The sequence below is a fragment of the Bacillus rossius genome, chromosome 2, assembly GCF_032445375.1.
Source record: "Bacillus rossius redtenbacheri isolate Brsri chromosome 2, Brsri_v3, whole genome shotgun sequence".
Lineage (NCBI taxonomy): Eukaryota > Metazoa > Arthropoda > Insecta > Phasmatodea > Bacillidae > Bacillus > Bacillus rossius.
Window position 1 is genome coordinate 122,723,546 of NC_086331.1, and position 27,645 is coordinate 122,751,190.

Below are 27,645 nucleotides of genomic sequence, written 5' to 3' on the forward strand. Positions count from 1 at the left end.
TGACATATATTTATTTTATTTTATTACACATATGAATTATACACATATAGAACATTAATCTTAACAGCCATTCTTCTTCTTACGCGCAGCATTTTTTTATACTCTGTTTAACTGACTGCTCCACGCGTCTGAAGTGAAATGTGTAGCAACTGATGTCTTGAAAGAACGCTTGCTCAGTGGCGTAGCCAGGATTTGTGTATGGGGGGTGTTAAGAAGCATGCCCCCCCCCCCCCCCCCCCGCGGTGTTAAAGCGGTGGTCCGGGGGTCTTCCCCTGGGAAAATTTGGATTTTAAGGTTTAAAATAGTGCTATTTTAGCAGTTTTCGGTACTTAAATTTAATATTGTAATAGTAAAAATTGTATTAATTTTAATATGAAATTTGTTTGAGTGATGAATAAGAAATTAATTAAAGATTTGGTGCTAAGGGGGGGGGGGGGTTGAACCCCTAAACCCCCCCCCTTCCTGGCTTAGCCCCTGCGCTTGCTCACTTTGTTCCATGCGGCACCGGTTTACCATATACACAGTTCAACCATAAGTTATATTTTAAAGGCTCCTGTGTTTCTGTATCATCTGTAATCTGATTTATTATATTCTGCTCAATATGTTCAAGTAAAGTATAAATGTATTTTGCCTCATTAAAAGAATTTAGATAGTAGTAGTCTTTCAAAATTCCCCTAAATGCAGAATTCGCCAAGTAGAATCCATTTTCATTTGTATGGAAGACGACGATCACAGTTATGGTTTTAGAATCATGACCAGATGACGATGCAGACAGTTGCTGCTGATATGCTTTTTTATTTGAGTCTGTGTGTATGGGGACCTCTGCCTAAATTGAGCAGTCGAATCGTTAGTAAGCAAGCGAACTTTACCTTTACATGTTGTCAAGGGTTTTTTTTAAGCTATCAATGCGAGTGAACCACAGGCGATACTTATCGCATTAAAACTTCATGCGTGAGGGACTCTTAGCACATTTACTTCTCTCATGCCTTCGTGCATCATGAACGCATGCAAACAACATATCATAGTAGTTGCAAGGATGTCTAGTTGAGGTAATGCCCCTTCCAAGACCTGTGTAGTTGTGTCCGAGACAGATTGTGCCACACTTATGCTTGGCGTATTATTTAGCGAATCAATGTAATGCTGTTGTGACGATATCCTCACTTTCGAGTGCTTAACTCTGACTTTGCATATCTTCAAGTGTATTTTCAACTCATCGTTGGAGTAAACCTTTTACAACATTCTCCACAACAAATCATAGTACGAAATGGCTTCTTCGCACAATTACTCTTCTCATGATGCCGCATATTGGAACTTGTTGAGAACGTCATATTACAATGCTGGCTCGGATGCTTCATTGGAGATGTTGGCTCCATACAGGATCTCGAAGAACATGTGGTAGATTCCATATCCATACTCTCTTCAGATGGTATTGTAGTTTAATAAGAAAGAGCTCCAAAGCGATGTTCACTCTTCAGAGTCCGGATAGCAACTGAGGCAATAATTATGCGCACATCTCTATATACAGCCACTATGGCAATCAGCTTACATAGGGTCTATCTTCTACCTCCACATTCTTCAACTGTCCTACGATTCTAAAATTATTTCATCCTAAGAATTTTTGATACGATCCAGATGATGTAGATCCATAACATAACCAATGTAATCACTCTATTAACAACTGAACAACAACCAATTTCAAAACCAAAGTTCACACAACTTTTGTCTAACCTCACATGATCCATTACCAAAATGTTCAACATCCTCTTAAAAATATCGTAACATCTCTTCCCAGGTCATAAAAAGAAAACAGTATATTCTCTCTAGTTATCTATATAATTATTTCAATTTCTCATTTATTTAAATTATTCCAGCCGCCATATCTTAATGGAACCATAATACGTTAATACTATCCCAACTCACAGATTACGTAAAACATCTTAAGCCTGCATATTTAGGAAATATTACCCACCGAATTTTTCCTATAATTACCATTTTAACCTAACCTTCAAACATAATGCATGGTTATAGAATAAAATATTTCATTCCATCTCATTTTCACATAACAAAGAATAAGTTAAATTAAAAAGTTAAATATCATAAATAAATAAACATTTTTATTGTGAAGCCATTTCGGGTACAAGGAAACAAAATAATAAAGCTAAATTGATGAGTAAATAATTACCTTCATTCTAACTTATATTACTATGCAGCCGAAATTTATACATAATGTCATGTAACTAATATTACCCACATTTCTAACAAAAAAATTCAAATGTTAACTTAAAACAATTTATATCTAAATTATGCAATTGCCTATCTAGCTACATCTAGGTTTGAGAAAACCATCTCAGCTTGCATGACAAGCTTTAAATCGGAATTACGAGATGAAACAGCTATAGAAAATCAATTTTCAATTTTTTTACACCCCCATTATAATAACATATTTACTAGACCCAAAGTGACAATAACAATTCTCCATACCTACTTATATGGACCTAAGGACAACAAAAATTAATCAACCACCATTCCCAATTCAAGTATCACATAGTCCTCAACATATTAGTGAATCTACAGACATTTACGTATAAGTATTTACAAAATCCTTGCGAATCGAGAAGTCAACAGAAACCATGCATAGTTAAACATTACTATAAATCTCTTATAAGCAGTGCACAAATATTTCTTTCCGAACAATGAAACACATACTTAGCATATATGTTGCATGTAATCTACATACAAGGCTGTAATTGAATCTTTTTGGTTCTTTATTCTATTGAATTTCCAGAAATCAACATTAATGTGACATCGTCCCGACCATGGCCTCTAAGCCAGTGCTCCGCACCTCTAGTGCCAGATCCCATTTTCGGAGCGCACCCCTAGCCCAACGGGAATGAGTCAGGCGAGCGCCTCGGGCGTGACCCCAATAGACTCAAATAAACTTAAGGGCACGGAACCCCGGGGGCTCGAACCCATAAAACAATTAAGGAACAAGACATTAGGACACAATTATTAATTCACAGGCATTAAACAAGTGCGTCGTAGCTACTCCGTGCAAGCACCGCATGCACAGAGTAGACAACGAACCTCATTACCAGTCACCGCGGCCACTGGCCTTAATTAAATTGCCCGTGACAATGATCAAGTCGGATTAGGAGAAATCCCACTAATACAGTTCACAGGGAGACAATATGTTAATAAATTTACAGTCGCCAACTTGATGCCACAATTCAAATAATTAAATACTCTAAAACAATTGTTAAGCCTTAAGCACCCAATTACCAGGTGCATCCTTTTAATTGGGCACCTGGAACGTGTTTCTAGCTTATAATACAGCAAATTAAGTTAATTTAAGTTTTTGGCGCCGACTCACAAAGGAGGTGAAAGTTTCCCTCCCTTGCGAGGCGGCCATGTTCGGAAGTCTCCAACCACTCCGCGCCGGGTCAAGACGTGTGTCCGTGAGCAGCCTTCCACTTTGTTCCACCGATCGTTCATTCTGTAGTCACTTTAATATCTAAACTTTTTCTTTTTACTTCATTGCTGCTCACGTAGACTCGGCGTGTATTTCGCGGACCCGGGCTTATCCCGACAGTTTTTCTTAGTGGTTCCGCACCGCGTCGCAGACCAGCCAACTCGCTTTCGCTAAGACCACCACGCATATGCCTGCCGGCTGCAACCTCAAGTAAGTGTAAGGTGTAATTTAGGATCACGCTCACCGAACCCCCTAAGACAGTTATCTTTCGGTACTGGCCATCTCCAGAACACTAGTAACCACGCCCCGCGAGACTGCCGCGGCAAATTCATAGTGTTATGTTAATGTCGTGTTTTGTTCTGTAATCAGTGTGTGTTAATGTAACTGTACAACAGCTCAGACGCCGCATAGCGCATTCGCATAGTTTTTGTAGCGGTTCTGCCACTGTGTAGAGTATGTATACGGAGTACCGCGTACCCATGCGTACCACCGGAGAAGTCCGTTAATTAAACGCAAATCAACATAACAAGTGTCGCTTACGATTATTTCGCATCGCCCCGTCCTCCACAAGGCCGAGCGGCCTCACAACCAAGTAAGGAAGTTCAGGTTAGACTTCAAGCCACGTACCTGGCGGGGCAAGCGGGGGCAGAGTACCCACGACCCACCATCAATGGCCTAGTGTCCCACTAGTCTGGCGCCCCCCGGACAACAACAGCACCGCGACGCCCGTAGCGCCTGTCAGGTACTCCCCGGGCCTTCTACAGAGGCCGGGTGACGGCAAATGCTTTCCAAAAACTTATTACAGATAAACAATTAAATTAATTAGAATAACACAGATGTATGCTAATGGATCTCGTAAACTGTGATAAAATTGAAATATCTGCATTGTACATTAATTACTAATAAAACATCAAATAATTCATTCTTTACCAAATGAATTTACATCATATGGCAGACGTACGATTATAACTAGCTGCTTACTGAGCATCTTGGTTAGTCTATAACATTACATCTCACGAAGAAATTATAATTAACCCAAGGCAACTGCATATTTTTCGTGTGATTTTGGACCTATTGTGCATAATATAAAATAACTAGTCATTTTTGTATGAACTATGAGTATAATAAATTTGTTAAAACATACCTTTCACTAAAACACTTGTCTTGAAGCCACTGTGTAACTTCATCTGGTGACGAATGTTGGTTTATGTACACTTCTGGTGTTTTCATAATACCTAAATTTGACTGCTTATCTCTGAACTTTGTAAGAACAGCTTTCAGTTCTTCTTGCATTAAATCGTGGCTACTTTGTTCTGAAATAAATTTATAAAATACATTTATAACATACAAAATAGACCAATTGAAGTTTAATACATTAGAAGTAAAATAAATTATTGAAGTACAATTAGCTATAGTTCAATATTTCGAGGGCATTAATAATGTTTATTTTAAATCTTTCAAAACATTTCACTTCTACTCAGGATTGTTATAAATTTTAGGGAAGATGAATCGAAATAAAAAACTAAAACAACAGTAGTATATAAATGCATTTCCTGCATCTGGGTTCTGGGTGATGTGCTGATCTCGGTGTCCGCCATATTGTATTGTGACTTCAAGGTGGCAATCTTAAATTACCTTGAACTTTGACATTGACCATCAATGCACGAAGACACGAGAGGAGCAAATGCGTTATGAACCTTTCTCGTATGAAGTTACGCTGCGATGAGTGCCATGTTTGGTTTACGTGCATTGACAATTTGAGACATCATGTGAAAAACTGTAGAGATGAAGTCCGTTTGCCTACTGTGGACATACCTGCATACATTTCGACTCCTTGTTTAGGCTAGAGACTCGTATGCGTACAAGCACACAAGCAAGTGTTCAACAACCAATTGCGATGATGTCTGGAAATGAATCCAAATCGAAGACTGTGCTTGGTACATTACAGGTCAATGATAATGGATCCCACTAGGCTAAATCTGCATTTCGTGGACTGCTGAAGTACTACTATTATCTAAATACAGTTAGTGAGTCAAAAGTCATTTGTACTTTTCTTGATAATTTCAAGCAGAACATAATCAATCAGATTATTTATGCAGTTGCCGTCGTCCGGGGTCTCGGGCTCGAGTCCCGGTGCGGTTCCTAGCGGGGGTGGCTGCTGTGAATGTAATGTTTCCGGGTGGGCGCAAGACTAGCTCTGGTTCTAGTCGGTAAGGTGGGTCGTGGGGTCGATTGCCCTGCGTGGCCCACTAGGACCGTCGGCGATGTTGCGTGGGTTTAAGGAATTCCCTACTCGGCGGTGGTTGGGAGTCGTAGGGTTAAGTAATCATACGCTGAAGTGAGGCAATAAATGACGTGCGTCATTTATTCAGGCGACTGTGGTTCGGGTGTAACTCCGTTGGTTACACGCCACGTCGTACAACAGGTGACGTCAAAAAATACAAAAACTACACAATTACACAACAATGAGTTTGAAGTTACTCAATAAAAACGTGGCACAAGTTTACAAAAGAAATGTTACACGAGGGTGCGTTACACAAGTTTATGAATGTTACGTGGGGATGCGTTGCACAAGTTTATGAATGTTACGTGGAGGTGCGTGGCACAAGTTTATGAATGTTACGTATTAGCGTGGCACTAGGCGTTTCTGAGCCTGGTTACTCACACGAGGGATGAGGGTGATTGGAGGCGGCCAATCCCGTAAGTCTACGTATCGAGGCGGTGCTCGCGTCCACAGTAGTGGAGCGCGGACCACAGCTAAATTCGTTCAAAATTCCCTTACGGGTGGTGTCAGTGCCAGAGCGACTGATTTTAACTAAAGTTCTGTTCCTCGGGAGACGGCCCGTGCCAGATGCTGAACCTACCCCGTGGACCAAGTGTGGTGCAGGGAGGTTTTAAATTTATGCGGCCGGATTAGGTCCTGGACCGAAAATTGGACCGGGTACGCACGGAGAGATAAGTAAAAAGAGGTTTTAAGAAGTGACTATATTTACCAGAAGTGAACTCGGTGTGGACAAAGGATGATGTCTCTCCGTGGGACGTGCGTCCGCCCCGGTCCACGAGTCGCGCTGTACTGGCGTCATGTCATGGCGTCCGGCCGAGGCCCGGTGGCCCTCGCGCCAGGGTTGACCTCATTACGTTAGTTTCTATGTGACATGTCAAATAAGAGAATTTAAGGGTGTTAAATTCTTACATTAATTATTAAAGCTGAATCAAGATCATTCGTCCCTTCTACAAATTGAAGTTATTATGTTTAGAAATTATTTCATTTAAATTTTACGTCACACCAGCGACTGTTCGTCTCTTGCCGGATTGCTCTGGTGGGGGTAATAACGTAACACGAGGGATGAATAATTATGTCATATGGTTTCATTGACTAATTCAGGCAGAAGGCCGCCAGGGGAACACTCACACACGTATCGACGTATTACACACGTGAGTGCCCGGGCACTCCTACGTCGCACTTTCGTCAACCAACTTTAAATTAATACGTAATACTGTTTAATAATCTGTGTTTGTTTTTATAACGTGGTTGGTTGAAATGACGGTCTGTTTATTTGGGGGGGGGGGGGGGGCGGGTTCTACCTTGGTTGCTGGTGGCTCGCCTGACTCGGGTGGGCCATGGCTAGGGGCGCGTTCCGTTAGCGGGGTTGAATACTGGCGGTTGCAGGTCGGGCTTTAGGGTGGCCTTCGGTCGGACGACGTCACAGTATCAATGCTCGGATCATTAAAATTAATTTATGGATGGACTGTGTATATGGCAAACCATATCCATTCGAGGACAAAGTGAAGAAGTGGGCATTAAAGACAGTGAATATTTCAATTTACAATTCCAATGGTGTGAAGCAGTCTGTTAAACATAGCATCGAGAAACTCTGTCGGGGAGAAAAAGACTTTGAATGAAAAAGATCTGGCTGGTCTCTGTCTTCAGTAAACCAGTTGGAGCTCAGGATTAATCAGTTCAAGCCAATGCAGAACTAAATGTTTATGATATTGCTAAGAAGGCCACCGTGATGTCACAATCCAATATGGCGAATACTGGCATCAGTAACTCACCCAGGAAATAAATTTATATACTACTAACAGCCAAACATGTAATTAAAGCATAATTTGAACATTTATAAAGATAACTGTTGGCTGTGTAACAACTTAGAACATTTAAACAATGAGATACCAGTAGTAGACCTGTGTCGCTCCGGGGACAATATTCATGTTGGAAGCACGATAGCATGACAGTGGTGACGCGATGATTTCTAAGCAACCACGTTCGACACAGCTATGATGTTAGCATGATATAAATAGTGAATGCAACAAACTTCCCGATTAAAAATATATATTTTTTTTTAATTTTAATCGCATCGCTGGCGCGAGGTTACTGGAATACGTGTCAGAATTTTGTTTTCAAAAGATGGTTAAACTGGTGCATTGGTAATCATATTATCATTATTGTATTTTGAAGGCTTTGGTTACTAAATTTATCTGTGTAATCTCTGAAATGTGTTTATGCCCAGTGGTTTAGAAAAAAATAATCTTAATTTAGAATCAAACCAATTTCTCACAAACATATAGATTTAAAAGATCTGGAGGTAATGATGAAATGGTCAACATCCATGGGGAATGAGATAGTAGTGCCACTCTGGACACATTCTAAGTCGTTCAACATTGTTTTAAAAAAAATTACTTAAAAACATTAGGGTTTAATGCAAAATACCTGTATACATAGATAAAAGTTTTTTTGTTACACTCTAGGAATAAAAAGACTTAATGCTGCATTGTTTTCGTTACCTCTTTTGAGATTTGAATTCTTAGCTATCATCATATTTGTTTCAGAGTTCGCTGACTCCGGCAACGGTGGGGGTGTTGGTGGAGACATCGCATCATTCTGTACATCCATCATCATACTGCTGATAATTGAGCTGCTATCTTCGTCTGCACTCGTATCCACGTCACTTCTGCTCTCTGTAATACAAGACAAGGCATTAGATGTAACAATTTTACTTAAATGCGCAGCTATCATCAGTTTCTAACCTATTCAATCTCACATACTCATATACATTTCTGGTAGGAAATTAATGGTGAATTCATTTTTGCAAGTTTACTCTGTCATTTATATTTGCAATCGCGAGACAGGTGCACCTAAACAGTAGTTGTGCTTAATGAGTTTAAATGTCTTGAGGCTTGTGAAGTGTGACAAATTCAATTTAATATCAATAAAATGCCCTAAATATAGCATTTACATATCATAAGGAACGTATAACTCATAGCTGAATACTGACTGGTAATGATATTCATTGTCAAGCCTCTGGCTCATTCTAAATATGTTACTTTCCAGACCCATTATTTTTAAAGGCAACATGACTTCTTTATGCTTTAATGCTTCCTATAATAATTTCCAATTAACAGTTTCTATTGTGTTAAATCTAGGCCTCACAGAAACAGTAAATCTTCACCTTTTCTTTCTGGGAAATTGTATCAAACTTACAAAATAGGTGGAATTTTGCATTAAGAGAAAAACTTCTGAAGAACGATATACCAATGCCCCTTGTTTGGATGCGAGTTATCGTTATTTATCAGGTAACCACATCTTGCAGGTGGGATACTAATTATACTTTTACCAGATACATATTATGCAACATGTTAACCCAGTATGCAAACGGTATGGTTGTTCAGACCTGTGTTTAAGCAGCCAGTAATAATGTGATCCAACAAAAAGAATGAATGTTATCAACATTGGGGTCATTAACAAAAATAACTCAAATTGGGTTGATTCGGGTGAACTGGAGGTAGGCATTATGTTATGTAGCATTTATTGCATACTGAATTCCTATCAAGTGTAAGGTATAGTTAAATATAGATGTCGGTTTCCCCATAAAATTGTTTCTTATTGCATGAGCTATGTCCCAAACAAATTTTACCTAATCTTCCTTGTATTTGACATTTTTATTTGGAGGTTCAGCGAGAACATAGTTGTACTCCTCAGCATCATCATGAAGGTATCAGTTTGATTATATTCATTCGCAATATTTTCCAACTTCAGACAATTTCGACATTGAAGAGATGAGTGGCGAAGGGAATCGCAACCAGATTTCGTACTGTTATAGTATGCCTTATGGTACCTACAGTTAAAATAAAATTCCTAAATTCTAAGTTATTTTAGTTGAACCTTTTTTATTTGTTATTTTGATTGTTAAATTCCACATTTAGAGAAATGACACAAATTTTCATCACAACATGTAAACCTACAATTAAGGTTTATCATATTGAAAAAAATCATAGAAAATATGCATACTATCTAATATCAATTGCCCTTGTGATGATATTAACGGATTTTGAAAATATATTAGTTTCAAACATGTTTTCTCCCTGGCGACATATGGAAAAATTTCCCAACCAACAACTTTCCCTGCTCTGTGAAGTCTACAGTAAATGAGTAGGTATATTGAACATTTTATATCATATAAATTAATTTGCCTGCTGTCAATAAACATGGTAACACGGTTCAGCAAAACATTCCACAATTCAACCTGGTGAAGATCGCCACTTCGTCGCACAGGTGCAGCAAGGCCTCTCTCAAACAGCTGGTTTACATCACCAGGGAGTCACCCAGAGTGATAAATGTGTCTCAGATACGAATATCTTCGGGTAAGCCACCCTTACAGATCAAGATCACTATTTTGTGTTCAGCATCTGCAGATAACCAACAATTATAATTAAATGGCTCCAAACTGACTGGCCATGGGCTTGGGAGATTCAAGTCTTCACGATGATCAGTAAGTAAATGTCACATAAGAGAGTCTTATTGTCCAGGTGTTTCCTCTGTCTGTTTTCCTTTCTTGTCATACAAGAGTATGACATCGCTTGAGAGAAAAAGCACACAGTGTATAGGGATTTTAAAGTGCGAGTTCTGGTTTATCGACAGAGTTCACTTTCATAAAACTTTTGTCAGACTGCAGAATATTAAATTAGTACTTACATTCGAAGGATACTGTATGTTTTGATCAGGGGCGCAACAACAGGGGGGGGGGGCAAGGGTATTCCCCCCCCCCTCTGAAACCTTGAAGTGGGGGCAAATGGGGGCAAAGAAAGTGCTGTGTAATCAATTTTTAGATAATAAAACTGCTTAAATAGCACCATTTTCCACCTTGAAATACAAATTTTTCCCGGGGGAGGGCCCCCAGACCCCCCGCTTCAATAGGAGGGATTGATGATTCTTTATAAAAAGATATATTGGCCACCCCCCCCCCCCCCCTTTGGAAATTTAGTTGTTGCGCCCCTGGTTGGGATAGTTTGATTCGAGGCCTTGGAAAGTGGTAACTAAAATTATATGATCTTGAAAAAGGTGGAAGACACAGAAATAATAGTAATAAACCATATCTGTAGTTCATGTTATGCGTTATCTAAATAAAATATAGTAAATATATGGTTTTAGCCTTGCGTCACACTGACATAAACCCATTAAATGAAAAGACACGAAAGTAACAAAATAATATACGAGGCATGGCTTATAATAACCGGACTGTATTTTTAACACTTTTTATTCGTCACCAATTACAGCAGAAGTTTTTTCGCCTTCAATGTACTCCCATTGGCGATCCCTACACCGCTCCATACGACGTTTCCATTGTTGAAAGCAGTGCTGGAAGTTCTCTTCTGTCAGGTGGTTGAGAATCTCCGTCGCTTTTGCTTTAACCGCTTCCACACTTTCAAATCTTGTCGCCTTCAGCACCGACTTGACCTTGGGAAATAGAAAAAAGTCACAGGGGGCAAGGTGGGGCGTGTACGGTGGATGTTCCAAAACGGTGATGCCGTATTTTGCGAGGAATGCTTTCCCAGACAAGGCAGAATGGGCTGGTGCATTGTCTTGGTGAAGGATCCAGAACTTGGTCTTCCACAAATCGGGTCTTCGTATTGCCACATGCTCACGTAGGGCCATCAGAACATCGATGTAGAAATATTGATTGACTTTCTGACCCTCGGGTACCCAGTGAATGTAGACAATGCCACGAATGTCGAAAAAGACAATCATCATTGCTTTGAATTTGGATTTGCTTATTCTGGCTTTTTTTTTTTTTTTTTGCCTTGGCGAGCTCTTCCAATGCATGGATTGCCTCTTTGTTTCGGGATTGTAAGTAAAAAACAACGATTCATCACAAGAAATCACCTTGTCTAACAAATCTGGATTAGTGGCGATGTTGTTTAGGATGTCAGTCCAAATGTTCTGTCTTGTTTCCTTTTGCTCAGGAGTGAGGAGTTTCGGCACCATTTTTGCGCAAACCTTCCGCATGTTAAATGATTCATGCAAAATCTGTCGAACACTTTCTTTGTCAATTCCTGTCATTTCAGCAAGCCCTCGGATGCTCAGATGACGATCAGCGCGGATTAATTTACCAATTTGTTCAATGTTTTCGTTCGTTTTTGACGTTGAGGGCCGTCCTGGGCACCGATCGTCTTCGGTCGTTTCACGCCCTTATTTAAACCGTTTACAACCACTCAAAAACTTGTGTGCGGGATAAACATTCATTCCCGTGGACTTCTTTCAACTTTGCATAAGCTTCTGTGGCAGTTTTCCGTATTTTAACAAGAAACTTGAGGTTAACCCGTTGCTACGTCTGACCACTTGGCATTTTTCTGATGCGTCACTAGTGTGTAGACTAATTCAATAAACTGCTACAGTCAAACTGAGCAACCTGCTGGCTTGTCTAGGGGAGCTCAGGGTGGGGGAAGGACCATCAGACACAGTCATGTTCAAACATGTCGTGGCACACTCGCAGTTTGCTGGGAACAACATCAGTCTGGTTATTTAATAGTCACACCTCGCATGTGCGGCACCTGTGTCATGCTGTACAGCTGCTATGTACAGCTGACATTGAGTTGATAATTGTTGAAGAGGGAGAATTTTGTACAGAGATGGCAAATATTAATACAGATGTAGTGTTGAGTGACAAGCCTGCTTCAAGGCCATAATCTGTTTCAATACATAACATCAGTGCCGGAAATGTCGATCGTGAAGGCAAGGCAGGAGATAATGCAAGTGTAAAATAAACTTTTACAATTCGACTTTAAATGCCCAAGTTTCACAAAAAGATAAAATACTTTCCCAGTTTAGTTTACATTTTTTTTCGAGAAAATAATTGCTTTCAGAGTCTCCCATCAAACTAAGTTAAGCATTCAAATTAAAATACCAATCGCATGCTTTAGTGGTCATTGCCTGAGGTTGCTTGGCTTGTAAGTTCTATCTGTCAAAGGCGAATGGCTCATCAAGTTTCGGTTGACATTGCAGTCACCATCTTCAGGGTAGCAGTCTGTTTGAAAATCGGTCACACTAAGTTCATTTTTGACAGTGCTAAATACAACTTTTAAAACTGAAAAAAAAAAGATTATAATAATGCATCACAGCTCAAGTTGACGTAGGTACCAAATTGCTATGATTTTTATTCATATGTAATAATTAAATAATGTAAAGCTAATTTGTTAATGCGTGTCATGTAATTAAACTAGTCATATCAATTTTTTTCTATATATTACGATCTTATTTACTACAACCATAAAATCTGCTGTCATGTACTTCTTTTTATGAAACAAATTATGTCTTCTGCAGAGAAAAATATCAGCCTATATTGCCAATATCAACGATATTTCTTGTGGAAAGTACTACAAAAACATATATATATATCTATTGAAAAATGTTTACAGATTCATGTGTTTTAGTATTTTAAAACACTTTTATGGTGTCAGCCAGGGACGACAGGTTATCATCATTGACGAGAATGCCAGGTTAATCAAATTGATAAGGGGTGGAGAGGAGAATGTCCATGGTCTCCAAAGAGTCGCTAGCAGGAAGGAAAGAGAGAGGAAAAATAGGAAATAGCAAGTAGCAGCAAAAAAATTCCATTATTACAATTAGTTTTTTTTTGAGCTGGCCAACATTAGTCTGTGGCATGTAAGGTGAGTTATATCTACTCTAAAGGTAGGGAGAATTCATGCCCACCTGTTGGTGTTTCTGGATTAGATTCTTTATTTTATATTTTTCATCATCCTTTGGGGTTGAATGACATTGATTTGGTAGGCTATTCATTAAGGCTAGTCAATGCACATTCATCTTTGAGTTATACTCACTGACGTCGTCCGACCGAAGGCCACCCTAAAGCCCGACCTGCAACCGCCAGTATTCAACCCCGCTAACGGAACGCGCCCCTAGCCATGGCCCACCCGAGTCAGGCGAGCCACCAGCAACCAAGGTAGAACCCTGCCCCCTAATAAACAGACCGACATTACAGCCGACCACGTTGCAAAAACAAACACAGAATATTAAACAATATTATGTATAAATTAAAAGTTGATTAACGAAAGTGCGACGTAGGAGTGCCCGGGCACTCACGTGTGTAAATACGTCGATACGTGTGTGAGTGTCCCCCTGGCGGCCTTCTGCCTAGATTAGTTAATTAACCATGTGACATAATTATTAACCCCTTGTGTTCGTTATTAACCCCCACCAGAGCAGTCCGGCAAGAGACGAACAGTCGCTGGTGTGACGTATAATTTAGAGGACATAATTCGTAAACATACTAACTCCAATTTGTAGAAGGGACGAGTGATGTTAATTTAGCCTTAATAATTAATGTAGGAATTTAGCGCCCTTAAAATCTCTTATTAACGTGTCACATTAGAAACTAACGTAATGAGGTACACCCTGGCGCAAGGGCCACCGAGCCTCGGCCGGGCGCCATGACATCACGCCAGTACAGCGCGACTCGTGGACTGGGGCGGACGCACGTCCCACGGAGAGACATCATCCATTGTCTGCATTGAACTCACTTCTGGTAATTATAGTCACTTCCTCGAAACCTCTTTTTACTTATCTCTCCATGCGTACCCGGTCCAATTTTCGGTCCAGGACTTAATCCGGCCGCATAACTTTTAAAAACCCCTGCACCACACTTGGTCTGCGGGGTAGTTTCAGCATACGGCACGGGCCGCCTTCCGAAGAACAGAACTTTAACTAAAACCAGTCGCTCCAGCGCTGACACCACCCCGTAAGGGAACTTCGACGAATTTACCTGCGGTCCGCGCTCCACTACAGTGGACGCGAACACCGCCTCGAGACATTGATATACGGGATTGGCCGCCTCCAATCGCCCTCACCCCTCTTTTGAGTAACCAGGCTCAGAACCGCCTAGTGCCACGCTAATACGTAATATTTAGCAACTTTGTGCGACGCCTTGAATCTAGAACGTTTTCTTTTGTAAATTTGTGCGACGCGCCATCGCGTAACATTTTTTGTGAACTTGTGCCACGTCTTATTACGTAACTTTCAGACTAACTTTGTGTAATTGTGTAACTTCTGTATTGTGTGACGTCACCCTCTGTACGACGTGGCGTGTAATCAACGGTATTACACCAAACCCACAGTCGCAGGAATAAACGACGCACGTCATTTGTTGCATCACTTCAGCATCTGATTAATTAACCATACGACTCCCAACCACCGCCAAGTAGGGAATTCCTCATAACCCACGCAACACCGCCGACGGTCCTATTGGGCCACGCAGGGCAACCGACCCCACGACCCACCTATCGACTAGAAACAGAGCTAGTCTGGCGCCCACCCGGAAACACTACATCAACAACCGCCATTCCCGCTAGGAGCCGCACCGGGACTCGAGCCCGAGACCCCGGACGACGGCATCACATATATGGGAAAAACGGGAGAGCCTCTCAGAAAAAATCCATGTAACCTTCTCTTCATATTTTCAAGGCTGTAGTATCCTGAAAATGCTGTGGAAAGCAGGTTAGTGACATAAAAGTTTTTATTTGCAGTCTATCGGGTTGGATGTCACTAATATGGTGAAAATTTAAAAAGTTGTGAATAATTCAAGATCGGTTCGTATAATGGCCGAATCAACAGGTTGCAGTGTCATTCCAGTCTTCGGGAAAATTTCTCCATTTTCCCTTGAAAGTACTCCAAGAGGGTGCTTGATCCCGTCTCCTTTGGCGGTATTCCAAGACGTTTGAGTAAGGTAGCGAATATGCACTGCCTTGTTGGGCAACTGCTGTACCTTAACTCTCGGGTCATATTCCAAAACGTGTCCTAACTGAACTCCTGTAAGGTATCAGATCGGCAGCCATTGTAATAAACGAGGAATTGTGCGAGGCTATAAACAGTTGTACTACGTGGAATCCATCGTAATTTTAGCTTATTTTTTAAAACTATGGAATTATAATGTGAAATAAAATATTTAATTTTGGTTGTACAAGCATAAACGATGAATTTTTGGCCGTATTTATGTTTGCTGTTTTTTAAGATATTAGGGGGGGAAATTGTAATCGTAAAAGTTCCATTAAAGTTCATTAAAAAGGAAATATATATGTGTGTGTGTGTGTGTGTGTATATATATATATATATATATATATATACAGTTATGGATCAAATCGGCAACAGATAGGACACCAAAAATCAGTGCCCTAAAAATAAGGGACTGGCCGTATCCTATCGTGCACTTGGAAAATGGTTAGGGTACAGGTATTGCATATTCAACACCTAAACCCTTATTTTTTTGTCTTGGAATATGGCCCCTGGAGAAAGCTGCATCAATGAGTCAATCGTGGCCGGCCGAGAATTAATCGGAGTGCCTGTTGGGATACAATGAACAATGACCTAAAAGTGAAATTTCTCACTGCTATCCAGATTGGAGTGGCATAAGTAAGGAGTGTCCAAAAATAGGTTTCGCATATCCATATTCATGTTTTCAGAGGGAGGGGAGTTTGTGGCGTGAGTAGGGGAGCCAGTTGCCTGAGTGCCACCGTGGCCTTGCCGATATAAATCGGGACATTATCTTGTAAACTGAGTTCGGACTCTAGTAGCACTTCAAGATAAGCTCACTGGACAAAAAATTAGTCACCCAAGGGTGCACACACTGATGGATCGTTAACCCTGTACAGATGTTGCAGAAATAAGAGTCCCATGCTCAAACTGCATGTGCACTACCTCTACATGAGAATAAAGAAGTAGCGATCAGCGAGTCATTAATGTTTCAAGCTGACAGTGTACGTCAATATGGGTAGATGTAAGGAAGTGACAGAGTAGCAAAAAGGGGCAATCATGTTTGACCATGCCCATGGCCATAATGTACATGAAGTTGCTTGTTTTGTTGGTGTTATGAAGGGGACTGTTCAAAGTGTCTACAAGCAGTGGTGTACTACACGTAGCCACGAAACATGACATCATAATTGTGGTCAGAAAAAATTCCTGACATAGGGACCAGAGACGATTTTCACGGCTTGTGAATCAAAATCGCTTTAAACCTGACAGGAATTGCTGCAGTCAGTGAATGAAGGTCCATCCCAACTTGTTTGTGAGAGAAAATGACAACTGGAACTGCATGCAATAAATATTTGGAGTCGATCACCTCTCAAGAGGCCATTTCTCACAAAGATATATAAAGATGCGCATCTTCAACATATAATAATCGAACGTAAACAATATCTGACTGGCGTAACGTAATTTGGTCTGGCGAATCACGTTTTTGCTGTATTCCAATGATGCACATCATCGAGCGCACCGAAGGCCAAATAAAGCATCATCCTGGATGTGTGCAAGGTCAGGTTCAAGCTGGAGGTGCATCTGTGATGTTTTTTTTTTGTATCATGGATTAGTTCCACTCACTGTGGTGACCACTAAAACGAGCCAGCATGTTTATTTACACATTCTGGACAATCATGTTTATTTTAACATTCTGGATGATCAGGTGTTGCCAGTCAACATCTGCATGATGAGTATACCCCAATTTTTCAAGATTACAACAGCAAAGTTCATCAGGCTGGACGCATATGTGACTGGTTTTATGAACACTTCCCCACCCTATTATATCTCGATTGGCCTGCAAATCACCTGATTTCAACCCCATCGAAAATCTATGACACATGTTGGAACAGCGGGTAATATGCAGATCTCAGCATCCCTGCAATTTGGTGAATTACATGATAAAATTCTCAGAGAATGGCTTAACCTCGATCCGATGTACCTGCACAACCTTATGGACTCACTTCCTAACCAAATCTATGCAATTAGCAAGTCCAGAGAAAAAGTTATGTGGTATTAAATTATGATTGTAATTAATTATCCAGGGGTGAACAATTTTTTGTCGGTGAGTGTACTTCATTCTGTATTGCCATGGCTGTGCGAGCAGGATGCGGCCATCGAGGTACGAGCTGGGTGCGTGCACATCGGCACGCAGGGACGCCGGACCGTCTACGGCCTCGGGCGCCCAACGCCTCCAACTACCACCCAGGTCAGTCTCGACGAGTTCGAACAAGGAATTCCTCCTGAGTTCTGTGCCGACATCCAGACCATCTCAGAACAACAGTGTCACTTGTTCGCGTCCGCGGACCCATTAAAGTGTACCAACATAACTGAAAATGCCATTCCTACCCACCCTCACGACCCAATGTTTATACAGCCCGGCAGCTATGGACATGTAGGTAGACAGACTATCCTTGAACAGGTGCAGGAAATGCTCCGCGATGGCATCATTGAGCCAAGCGAAAGCACATACAATTTCCAAGCTAGCCGAAAAGGACGGGAAATTACGTTTTTGTGTAAATTTCAAACCTATAAACAAGGTAACCATTAATGCACCTCCGCCTTTGCTGAACATTGCCAACACGCTGACGGGACTGGGGAATGCCAAAATATTCACATCTCTCGACATTAAATTAGGATACTGGCAGGTACTCATATGGCCAGAAGACCGACCTAAGACCGCATTCACGATTCCAGACGTAGATTCCAGTTTTGTGCAATGCCCTTTGGCCTCCAGGATACACCAGCCACGTTCCAAAGCATTATGACGCGAGTCCTAGACAAATACAAAGCAGATTCGCAACAGCGTATTTAGACGACATCATCATATGGTCTCAAACGTGGGAAGAACATACACATCACATAGCATTAAAGTTGGAGCGCTTGGCCATGCACGGACTCACGTGCAACCGTGAGAAATGTCACATAGGAACGACTGAGTTAGATTTCCTCGGATTAGTTGTCAATGCCGAAGGGAACAGGCCGACGGAAAAACAACTAGGGGTAATCGTCAACAAAGACCCACTGCGCACACAAAAACAACTACAATGGTTCCTGGGACTGGAAAATTGGCTACATGGCTTCATTCCAGTTCTCGTTAGTAGAGGCACCTTTGATGGAACAGCTGTCACCTAAAAACCCATTCCGCTGTACGGAGTGTCCGCAGCGTGCCTTTGACGAGCTGAAACACAGCTTCCAGCAATGTCACCTGATAGCACGACTCGACCCCAGTAAACAGCTGATCGTTCAAATGGACGCGAGTCAGGAAGGCATAGGCGCTATCCTTTTAGAGCTCGGCGACAATGACGAACCACGTATAATAGAGTATGCTAGCGCGAAGTTCGGCGATGTTCGAGCGTCCGCGAACAGGGACTCGAACCTCCTGACAAACTCCAACCATGGCTAGTCGAACTCCTTAATAATCGTCCACCACGTTTTTACGTCTGCTTGTAGCGCGCCGCCTATCCTCTCGGCCCACTCCACTTCCGGGACCCCGTAGCGACACAACCGTCCGCGACATGCGTTCAGGAATTGTCCAGGATCGTCACTGGTCCATCCCGCAAACTCCGGAAGTTCGATCAGCCCCACCGGAACCATGTGCCTTATGTCCCGCGTGACATCACTTCACTCCCGCTCTGCTGCTTCCTGTTTCGCGGTATAGCGTGAACGAGCGTGAGTGCTTAGGTGTCGTCTGGGCCCTCAGACGGTACCGACCACATTTAGAGGGGCAACAATTTGTATTGAGGACAGACAACCAATGTCAGAAGTGGCTGGCAACAATGCAGGGGCGGCGGTCCAAATTGACACGCTGGGCCATGCTACTTCAGGCAATGGACTTTGGGTTAGAACATGTGCCTGGTAAACAAAACGAGCTAGTGGACGAGTTGTCACGAAATCCTGACGACACTGTAACTGCACGCGACGATGCAGAATGGGACGAGTTTCTACAGCCCACTAGTGGACGTAATTTCTCTAGCATTTCTACCCTGATGTCAGACGCGACTCTATGCGCTATCGCCACAAACACCACGCCCACTTTACCACCAGGTGCTAAGCTGGATGACCTAGATGCGTACATGCGAGCTGTACAGCTGACGGACGCTGGCGCACAGGCTTTAATACGCCGGTGCAGCGAGGGGGAATGCAAGGGATATCGCATGGTAGACGGCAACCTGCAAGCCCGACCCAGAGGAACGGACGGACCATGGCGGACATATGCACCTGTCACCACGTGGCACGAAGTGTTTAACATGCTGCATGTAAACAGACTCGCCGGACACCCAGGGGCAGACCAAACATTACGCGGCATCCGTGAGCTGTTTTATTAGCCAGGCATGAACAAGTTCATGAGGGACTGCGTGCGTAGCTGTAAACACTGCCAGAGACGTAAGACGCGCCAGTCAGACGGAAACACACAACAGCTACCAAGGCAGCCAACGGAACCCTTTCATACAGTTGATCTTGACTTGATGGGCCCGTACCCGAGATCCCCACAAGGGAAAAGGTTCTTGTTAGTTGTCACTGACTGCTACACACATTGGGTGAAGGCCTTCCCACTTGCTAACCCACGTGCCGGCACCATTGCCAGAGCGCTCGAAGCAGAGTTTTTTCCCGCGCTGGGGATACCCATGTGTTATTCTGACAGACAACGGTACTCAGTTCACCAGATGTAGATGGACGCAGTTGGGCGCGAAATGGCGGGTCCTCCTGCACACCACACAGTTGTACCATCCCCGCGCCAACCCGACGGAAAGACGAAACCAAGCGATCAAGGTGCAATTATGGCTGCGACTCTCGGACGACCACACCCAATGGGACACGCACATCCTGGACATCCTGTACTGCCTACGTCGCAGGGTGAGTGCGGCGACGGGAGAGGCACCAGCGATCCTGATTCAGGGCCAGAACCTTCCCCTCCCGGAACAGTACCGCGTACAACAAACGGCGAACAGACGTAGAGGCAGAGGTTCCAGAGGTCCGGCTCAGGAGACTAGCGGAGCTACGTGACACGGCGCGACACAGGCAGGCGGTGTATCAGGCGCAGCGAACGCCTGAGACTACCCGCCCCCCTCCGGCGTTGAATCTCGGACAACTGGTATATGCACGGCTACACCCACTCTCGGCAAGAAACCGAAAGTTCTGCACAAGCCTCGTACCGAAATGGATCGGCCCTGTGCTTGTGATCAAGACAGGGAACACGGCGGTGGTAATAAAACTACCTTCGGGGCACGCGGCGAAGTACCACAGGGATGACGTACGGATAGCATTAGAAGCGGGGGAGGAACGGGGAGAGACGACAGACAGGGAGACAGCAACCACACTGCAGCAGGCGCAAGAGGCAGTGACAGGGCCGGCCACGTCAACACCGGCGGACACGGAAGAGGCGGACTTTCCAGGATTACTGGATACGGAAATGTGTTTCGAGATGCACTTGACCATCACAGAGGTATTGCCGAGACTGTTGTCCCCAGACTCGGAAGACGATGACACCTATTTCCGCGGCTCAACGAGGCCACGGGCGACGAACTCCACGACCACGAGTCTGACCCCACACCACTGATATGGGAACCGGACGAAGAAGAGGAGCGACTGGAATCGCCGCTAGAGCCACTATGGCCCCTGTACTGCTCGCTTGCGGACGCGAAATTTCGCATGAGCATGGAGGAACCAGCGGAACCCGAAGCGGAGCGCGAACAGCCCGTCAGAGATGTACCACAGGCTCCAACACCAGCACCATGATACCACCTCCGACTTCGTCGGGAACTGTCGCCTCCTCGCTGCTGCACAATCCAGAACTAAAACTCCGGACAGGTTCCAGAGGCGGACACGCACGCCCCCGTGAAAAAGTTAGCATCGGCATACCAGGCTCTTTCAGGGGGAGGCAATTGACGTCAATCTGGCCTGCGCCCCAAAAGCCTGGTCAGCCTCCGCCACCTTTCCCCTCACCCCCCCCCCCACCCCGTCAAACTTCCCGTACTGGCAGCCGCTCCGTCTTGAGTACGTAGCAGGGTGGTTATGTTGAATAGCGCGCCATGGACGTCAAGAGGGTGCTGTAGCAACAGTGCACCACACCCCTTTAACTATAGATAAACATTGTAATTCTTTTTTGCTTACTTTTCCCCAAGTGGTGTATGACGGCAGATCGGCCGGGAGTGTTTTATGTACTTTAAGTAATTAATATTTAGTTAAGGCATAAACAACGAAAAGACGTACCGAACATGCACGAGGCGAACTGAAGTCCGCCGAAGCCAGACTGGTTATCATTAATACTAAATTGTTGTAATTTTAGTTAATAGTTTTTATCATGCATTAGGTGTAATATAATTATTAACAGTGTTTCATGTTTTACCTGTAGCTTCCTGTGGCACGTAATCGTAAATATGTATAACGGTAATTGATTCGGCACGAAGACTCCATGTTAGGATACGAGAGCCCTGAGCTCACCCCAGTCCTTCGCCAGCACCGACCGAGAGCAGACACATCAGTACCCCGGGGACCTCACCGCTTGCCTGCACTGCTAAGTAATTCTGTTAAATCTTAATCATCTTAAATCTTTCGTTCATAATTCCTCGGGGCTTCTCTCGGGCCGTGGGGGGGGGGGGGGACTGTTTAAATAATTGTATGAGTGACCACTATGGTCCTTTTTATGCTAATTATCTAATTGTAGTGTGTGACCACGTGGTCAGGTCGCACCACATGAACCGATTCGTGCCGCAGGCATTGTGCGATATAATCAAAGGTGTAGGCGAAGTAGCAACTAATAAACCAGGGCATACTATTTTATTTGCATTTGTTTATTTCAACATCCTGAGTTCGCCCAGGGTGTGGGACGCCGTAAGAGCCCACGGCTTAGGTGAAGAGCGTACCCGACGCTGAGAGCAGACCTGTAGGATTGGCTTTGGGGGGGTTAAAATCACACCCTACATGGCCGACGTCACAGCCCTGAAAAAGTCTCTCCCGGGTCCGTGCCCCTTGCACGGTGGCGCCCACAAATTAATCTCAGTACATGTATCGACGCGAACCCCCGCTTAGCATAAAGACAGGCCACGGCCATGTCAGTAGGTTAAGTAATTCAAATAACACAATTTCTTAGTTTTATATTAATGTCAATTTTATAAATTTATCCATAATACTATAAAAATAAGTGAAGTGTCAAATTCCAATTTTCTCGAATATAAATCTCGAATTTGAATCCCAGAAAGTACCTCTGGATGCTAAAAACTTTTTAGCAGGGAAAACTTCTTAAAAGGGAAATACATTTGCTTCATAAAAATCAATTTTAATAAATTATATTACATACTGTTTAACTCAAAATTACTTACCAATTATAGTCGGCATGCTGGAAAAACTATATAAACATCAGTAAATTGAATTATTTAAAATGAATTTTTTAATAAGCACAATAAAAAACAATAATCAAAACACAAAAAAAAACTAACATTTACTGTTTTGAAAAATACTGCATTAGAGTTGTTTGTTTCAACACATTTTCGTTCTGGCACATTACAAAATTGTCCAGTTCCCATAAACTCTTCCTGACACTATCTGGAACATTTGATGTTCCATTAACAAATAACCTTAGCTTGTCCAGGTGGTCAAGTGCTTCGAAGTAAGTTGGCATGGGAGTGGAATCACCTTCATCGCTGTCACCATCACCAGACTCGTCCTCAGCTAAATCCTTGTGTTGTGCACACAAATCTTCGATGGTTTGTGGCTCACATGGTAGAATCGCATCATCAACTGAGACATAATCTTCAAAAGTGCATGGAAAAATTAGGTGCTCTTGAAGAGTTTTCCAATTTGCACTGCATGTAGAAGCACATGCAATTGGTTCACTGCCCTCAAATGCTTCTTCAGGGAAAATATCATTAACTTGTTGAGCACCAAAGCCTGCTTTTCTGAAGCAATTACTAATGATGGTTGAGTCAAGCATTTCCCATGAAGCAGCAAGAAAATGCATGGTGTCCAGGATTTTGATTTTATAACCACTAGTTTTGGTACTTTTCATTCTTGTTATAAGTCGTAACACAAGGCTCTTACGAAAATGCAGTTTCAGAATTTTTATAATTCCCTGTTCCATGGGTTGTAGCCTGGATGTTGAAATTGGTGGGAAAAATTCAATCTGGATATTTCTAAGGTTGGATAATTCCTTTGGGATGAGCAGGGCAGTGATCCATGAAAAGCAAAATCTTCCGATTTTTGCACCTTTTGCATCTTCAAAAATGCTGCTTGTCATCCATGCAGACTTGTTGTTTGCATACCTACTTGCACAGTAATGTCTTTATGTTTTTAAAACACTGTGTTTTTTTTTTGTTTCCCAATTACCAGCAATGGTAACTTTTCAGTGCCATCCATGCTGGCACCCAATAACACTCACTCGTTCCTTACTTTGCCTCCATGGCATGTTTAACCTTTTAAATCAAAGGTTTTGTCCAGAAGCATGTTGAAAAACAGACCACATTCATCAACGTTGAATACATTTTTTGGTTCAAAGCCCCTTATAATTGCAGGCAACTTTGTGTTATCCAACTCTGGACAGTATCATCACACACACTCTCAGATTCTCCACTTACAGTAATATAGACAATTCCTACTCTGTTCTTAAATCTGTCGAGCCAGCCATTCAAAGCATGAAATTCAACACCTAGGTTATGTGCTAATTGTACAACTTTCTCTCTTAAAATTGGGCCGTTCGTTGGAATTCCCAGTGCACGCCAAGAGTAAAATTTCTACTTCTTCGTATTTACCAAATTTCATTTTTTAACACTTTGACGAAACATTAGTAGCCAAAAGTTGGTCTCGCTTCATCATGATTCCGTTTAAAGTAGATGGCGGCATCCCAAGTTTTTTTTGCCATACTCACTGTTGGTATCAAAGAATTTGCATCAACTTCTGATATTAATTTCAGTTTTTCTTCAAAGGACAATGCCTTGCATTTAATGGTTCCTTCACTACTTGTAGATGCCATTATGTACTGTTTGCCACAACACTAAATATTTATTATGCTTGATAACCTTAAAGTCACACCTAAAAAGATAGCAAAACTAAAAAAGAGTAATGGACAGTAATAAATATGGCTTGCTGCATATTCGTCACATGTTATAACTCTAATAGGAAAAAAGGTGTGTAAATGGAATAGTCTCTCAGTCTATACGAATGCAAGCACATGATTGGTCGAAAATAAAACTTGTAACAGCGTGCGGCATGTGGTACAGGTTTCAACGATGTGCACGTTTCTCATTCATCAGATGTTCTGCCTTAATGGGGGAAATGGCGTGCAGATGGAACAGCATCTCAATGCAAGCAGATGATCGATCGAAAAATACACTTGCACAGCGTGCAGCGTCTGCAAAGGTTTCGACGGTCATGCGTGTTTCTCATTCGTCAGATGTTCTGCCTTGAATGGGGGAAATGGTGTGCAGATGGAACAGCGTCTCAATGCAAGGAGATGATCGGCGTGCGGCGTCTGCAAAGGTTTCGACAGTCTTGTGCAAGTTCAAATTATTTAGTTATCGTTCGGAAATAAGTTAATTTTTGAAAGACAAGTATTAGAAGAAATTAAGTAAATTAAATAGTTCAACTTTGATGACCTCTGAAGTTTACTAGGTCAATTTTCTTCATACGTATCTTGTTAACATTCCCCAAGATTATGTACTTTTAGGTGTCTTACCACAAATTGTTGAAACAGTTTATCAACGTTATTGTGCTTGATAGGTACTCATTATTACTAGGGACCCTGAAAAATGGTAAATAAAAACTACCAATAGTGGTGCAAATAACTAGTGAACGCAGTGTAAAAAAACCTGGTAAGAGCGGTGTAAAAAAACCGGTAGAAGCTGTGTAAAAAGTCAAAATTTTTAATAAAGCAGTAAATAAAATTTGTTTCACTTAACACGTAGTACATTTATAGGGGAAAAAAAATACAGCAAAACCGAAAATAACTTAACTGTTAGATTTTAACTTTCATTATGAGATAATATTGAAAACATCTTGCTATTTTAAAAACTTGAACATTTACAAATTTAAAATTGTAATATTAATATAAAACCTTGTTGGGAAGTTAGAATAAAATGTCTACAAGAACTGGTTTCCACTTACGCTATATGAATTATTGAAATTACATGTTACAATACACACACCTATGTCAATTGCCAAAGTACATTGAGACCATCAGTTCCATGTTTTCTGGTTTCAGATTTGTTCTCATACCTGTGAGAATATTCCCATATATTGAGAAAGCCCTTTCGCTGTCTACATTTGAAACTGGAATCCACAAAATTTTAATACAGGATTCTGCAAATTCCTGATGGTCTTCCCCAATAAAACTTGCCTTTTGAAAGCAGAATAGCCTTCCAAAACGAGTTTGGAAGAAATTTTCTTGATGGCAGGAATATTCTTTGCTGCATTTAACAGGGTGTCATCTACAGTATTTATAGATATATTTCTAATGTCAAAAAGCTTTCCCATGCACTCAAAAAAATGTTTAGCAGTAGGAGTGTTTTCTAAAAGTAAGAGGGATAGCTTCCTTTCACATGCAACACCCAAAACTTGCAGTTGCTGGGCTACTACAGATTTCATAGTAACAGTCATTGTGTCCAGTGTAGCATTTGTCGCTTCACCAAAATTACCCTGAGCAACACTTCTGAAACTATCTCGAAGATCTTGTATTTTTGCTTGTAACTTGTGGGCATATGGGTAAGACGAACCTTGAAGTTGCACAATTGTTTCAATGACAGACTGGCAGTGTTCAGACAAAAATTTTGCTGAAGCAATAATGTGCACAACTGCAATGTTTGTCAGATTGTCAGATCTTTGAAATACTGTACTGTAGCCCCTCCATCGTTGGTTGTCTTGAAATATTCAACCAAATCGCTGAGATACTCTGCAATATACAATGCTGATTTGTACCAAGAATTCCATCTTGTCATAACTGGCGATGGAAATAGTATACACTTCTTTTCTTCGTTTGGGTAATTCTCCCTCAGAAAGGAAATGTATTTGTGTTTCCTCTTTCTGGTGTTAAGGAAAGCCACTTTTGCATTAGCAATGCAATTGTTAGGACAAAGTACTTCACACATTTGGGCACAAAGAGTCATGTAGCATGCTGAATCTGTAACGATTCCAACAATACTGTCGTACTTCACATTGTAGTCAGTACATCCAAAATAGCCCTGGAACACTCTGCAGCATTTGCATTTTGGAGAACTTTAACACCCGCAACAAACATCTTATGTTCTTGATTGGGACATGAAGTTCTCAATAGCACAACAAAAACACAGCGCCAAATCTTATCTATCGTTTCGTCGCACAATACAGTTACAAGCTGATCCTTGACCATTTGGCAGACGAACTCCTTCCGTTCCTGACGAATCTGTGGTAGGTACATATTTTGATTTTGCTGTGTCTGCAGAAGGTAGGTCCCCAGCTCCTGCAAAATACAAAAATTCATCTTTTTTTTAACAGTACTGCTTTAATTTAATCAAAATTTAGACTATGTTTAACCTCAAAAAATTAAAATAAAATACATTATGTTACTTTTCGATACCTAAGTTACTTTACATGTATATAGTTGATAAAATAACCTAACAATCTGATAATTAAAAAACCTGACGTCACATTATCCAGAAATGTGAAAAACTGCTACTTGCAAAAATATGAGTATTTATACACAAAGATACTATCCCTTTGTTTATCATCTTACAAAAAAATACCTACCTTGAATGTACTTGCTGAGCCATTGCTTGAGGTTAGGATCTTCTAATTTTTCTAATGGAATATTTGCTTTCATGAATGCTGAAACTGTGTCACAAATAAACTCTTCTTTCTCCATTTTCATAGTCTTTGCTTTGTGAAGAGAATCTTGCACTGAAATTAGTCGCTTTGGTCCACTACTGCAGCCAGCAGTAGCTTTTTCTTTGTTTTCTTTGAGCTTGCTACTATCTTTCATATGCTTCATGCATGAGTCTCGTCGTTCCCAATCTATTCGAATGTTGCAAAATTTGCACATCATTAATTTTTTCTTTGCATCAAATACATAAAAGCCATCAGTTGCAAATTCCTGCTGACTGTTGTGAATTGATACAATTATCGGCATGAT

General features: G+C 41.8%; 1 protein-coding gene across 1 annotated transcript in view; it reads right to left on the minus strand.

Annotated features, from left to right (window-relative positions):
* The window catches only part of LOC134529734 (epidermal growth factor receptor kinase substrate 8-like), a 123,693-nt gene that overhangs the window by 4,904 nt on the left and 91,144 nt on the right, over window positions 1-27,645 (minus strand). The window contains exons 15-16 of the mRNA XM_063364115.1: window positions 8,255-8,428; window positions 4,614-4,782 (exon numbers count right to left, since the gene is read on the minus strand). Of these exons, the coding sequence (XP_063220185.1) occupies window positions 4,614-4,782; window positions 8,255-8,428 (343 nt within the window). The remainder of the gene's footprint in view (window positions 1-4,613; window positions 4,783-8,254; window positions 8,429-27,645) is intronic.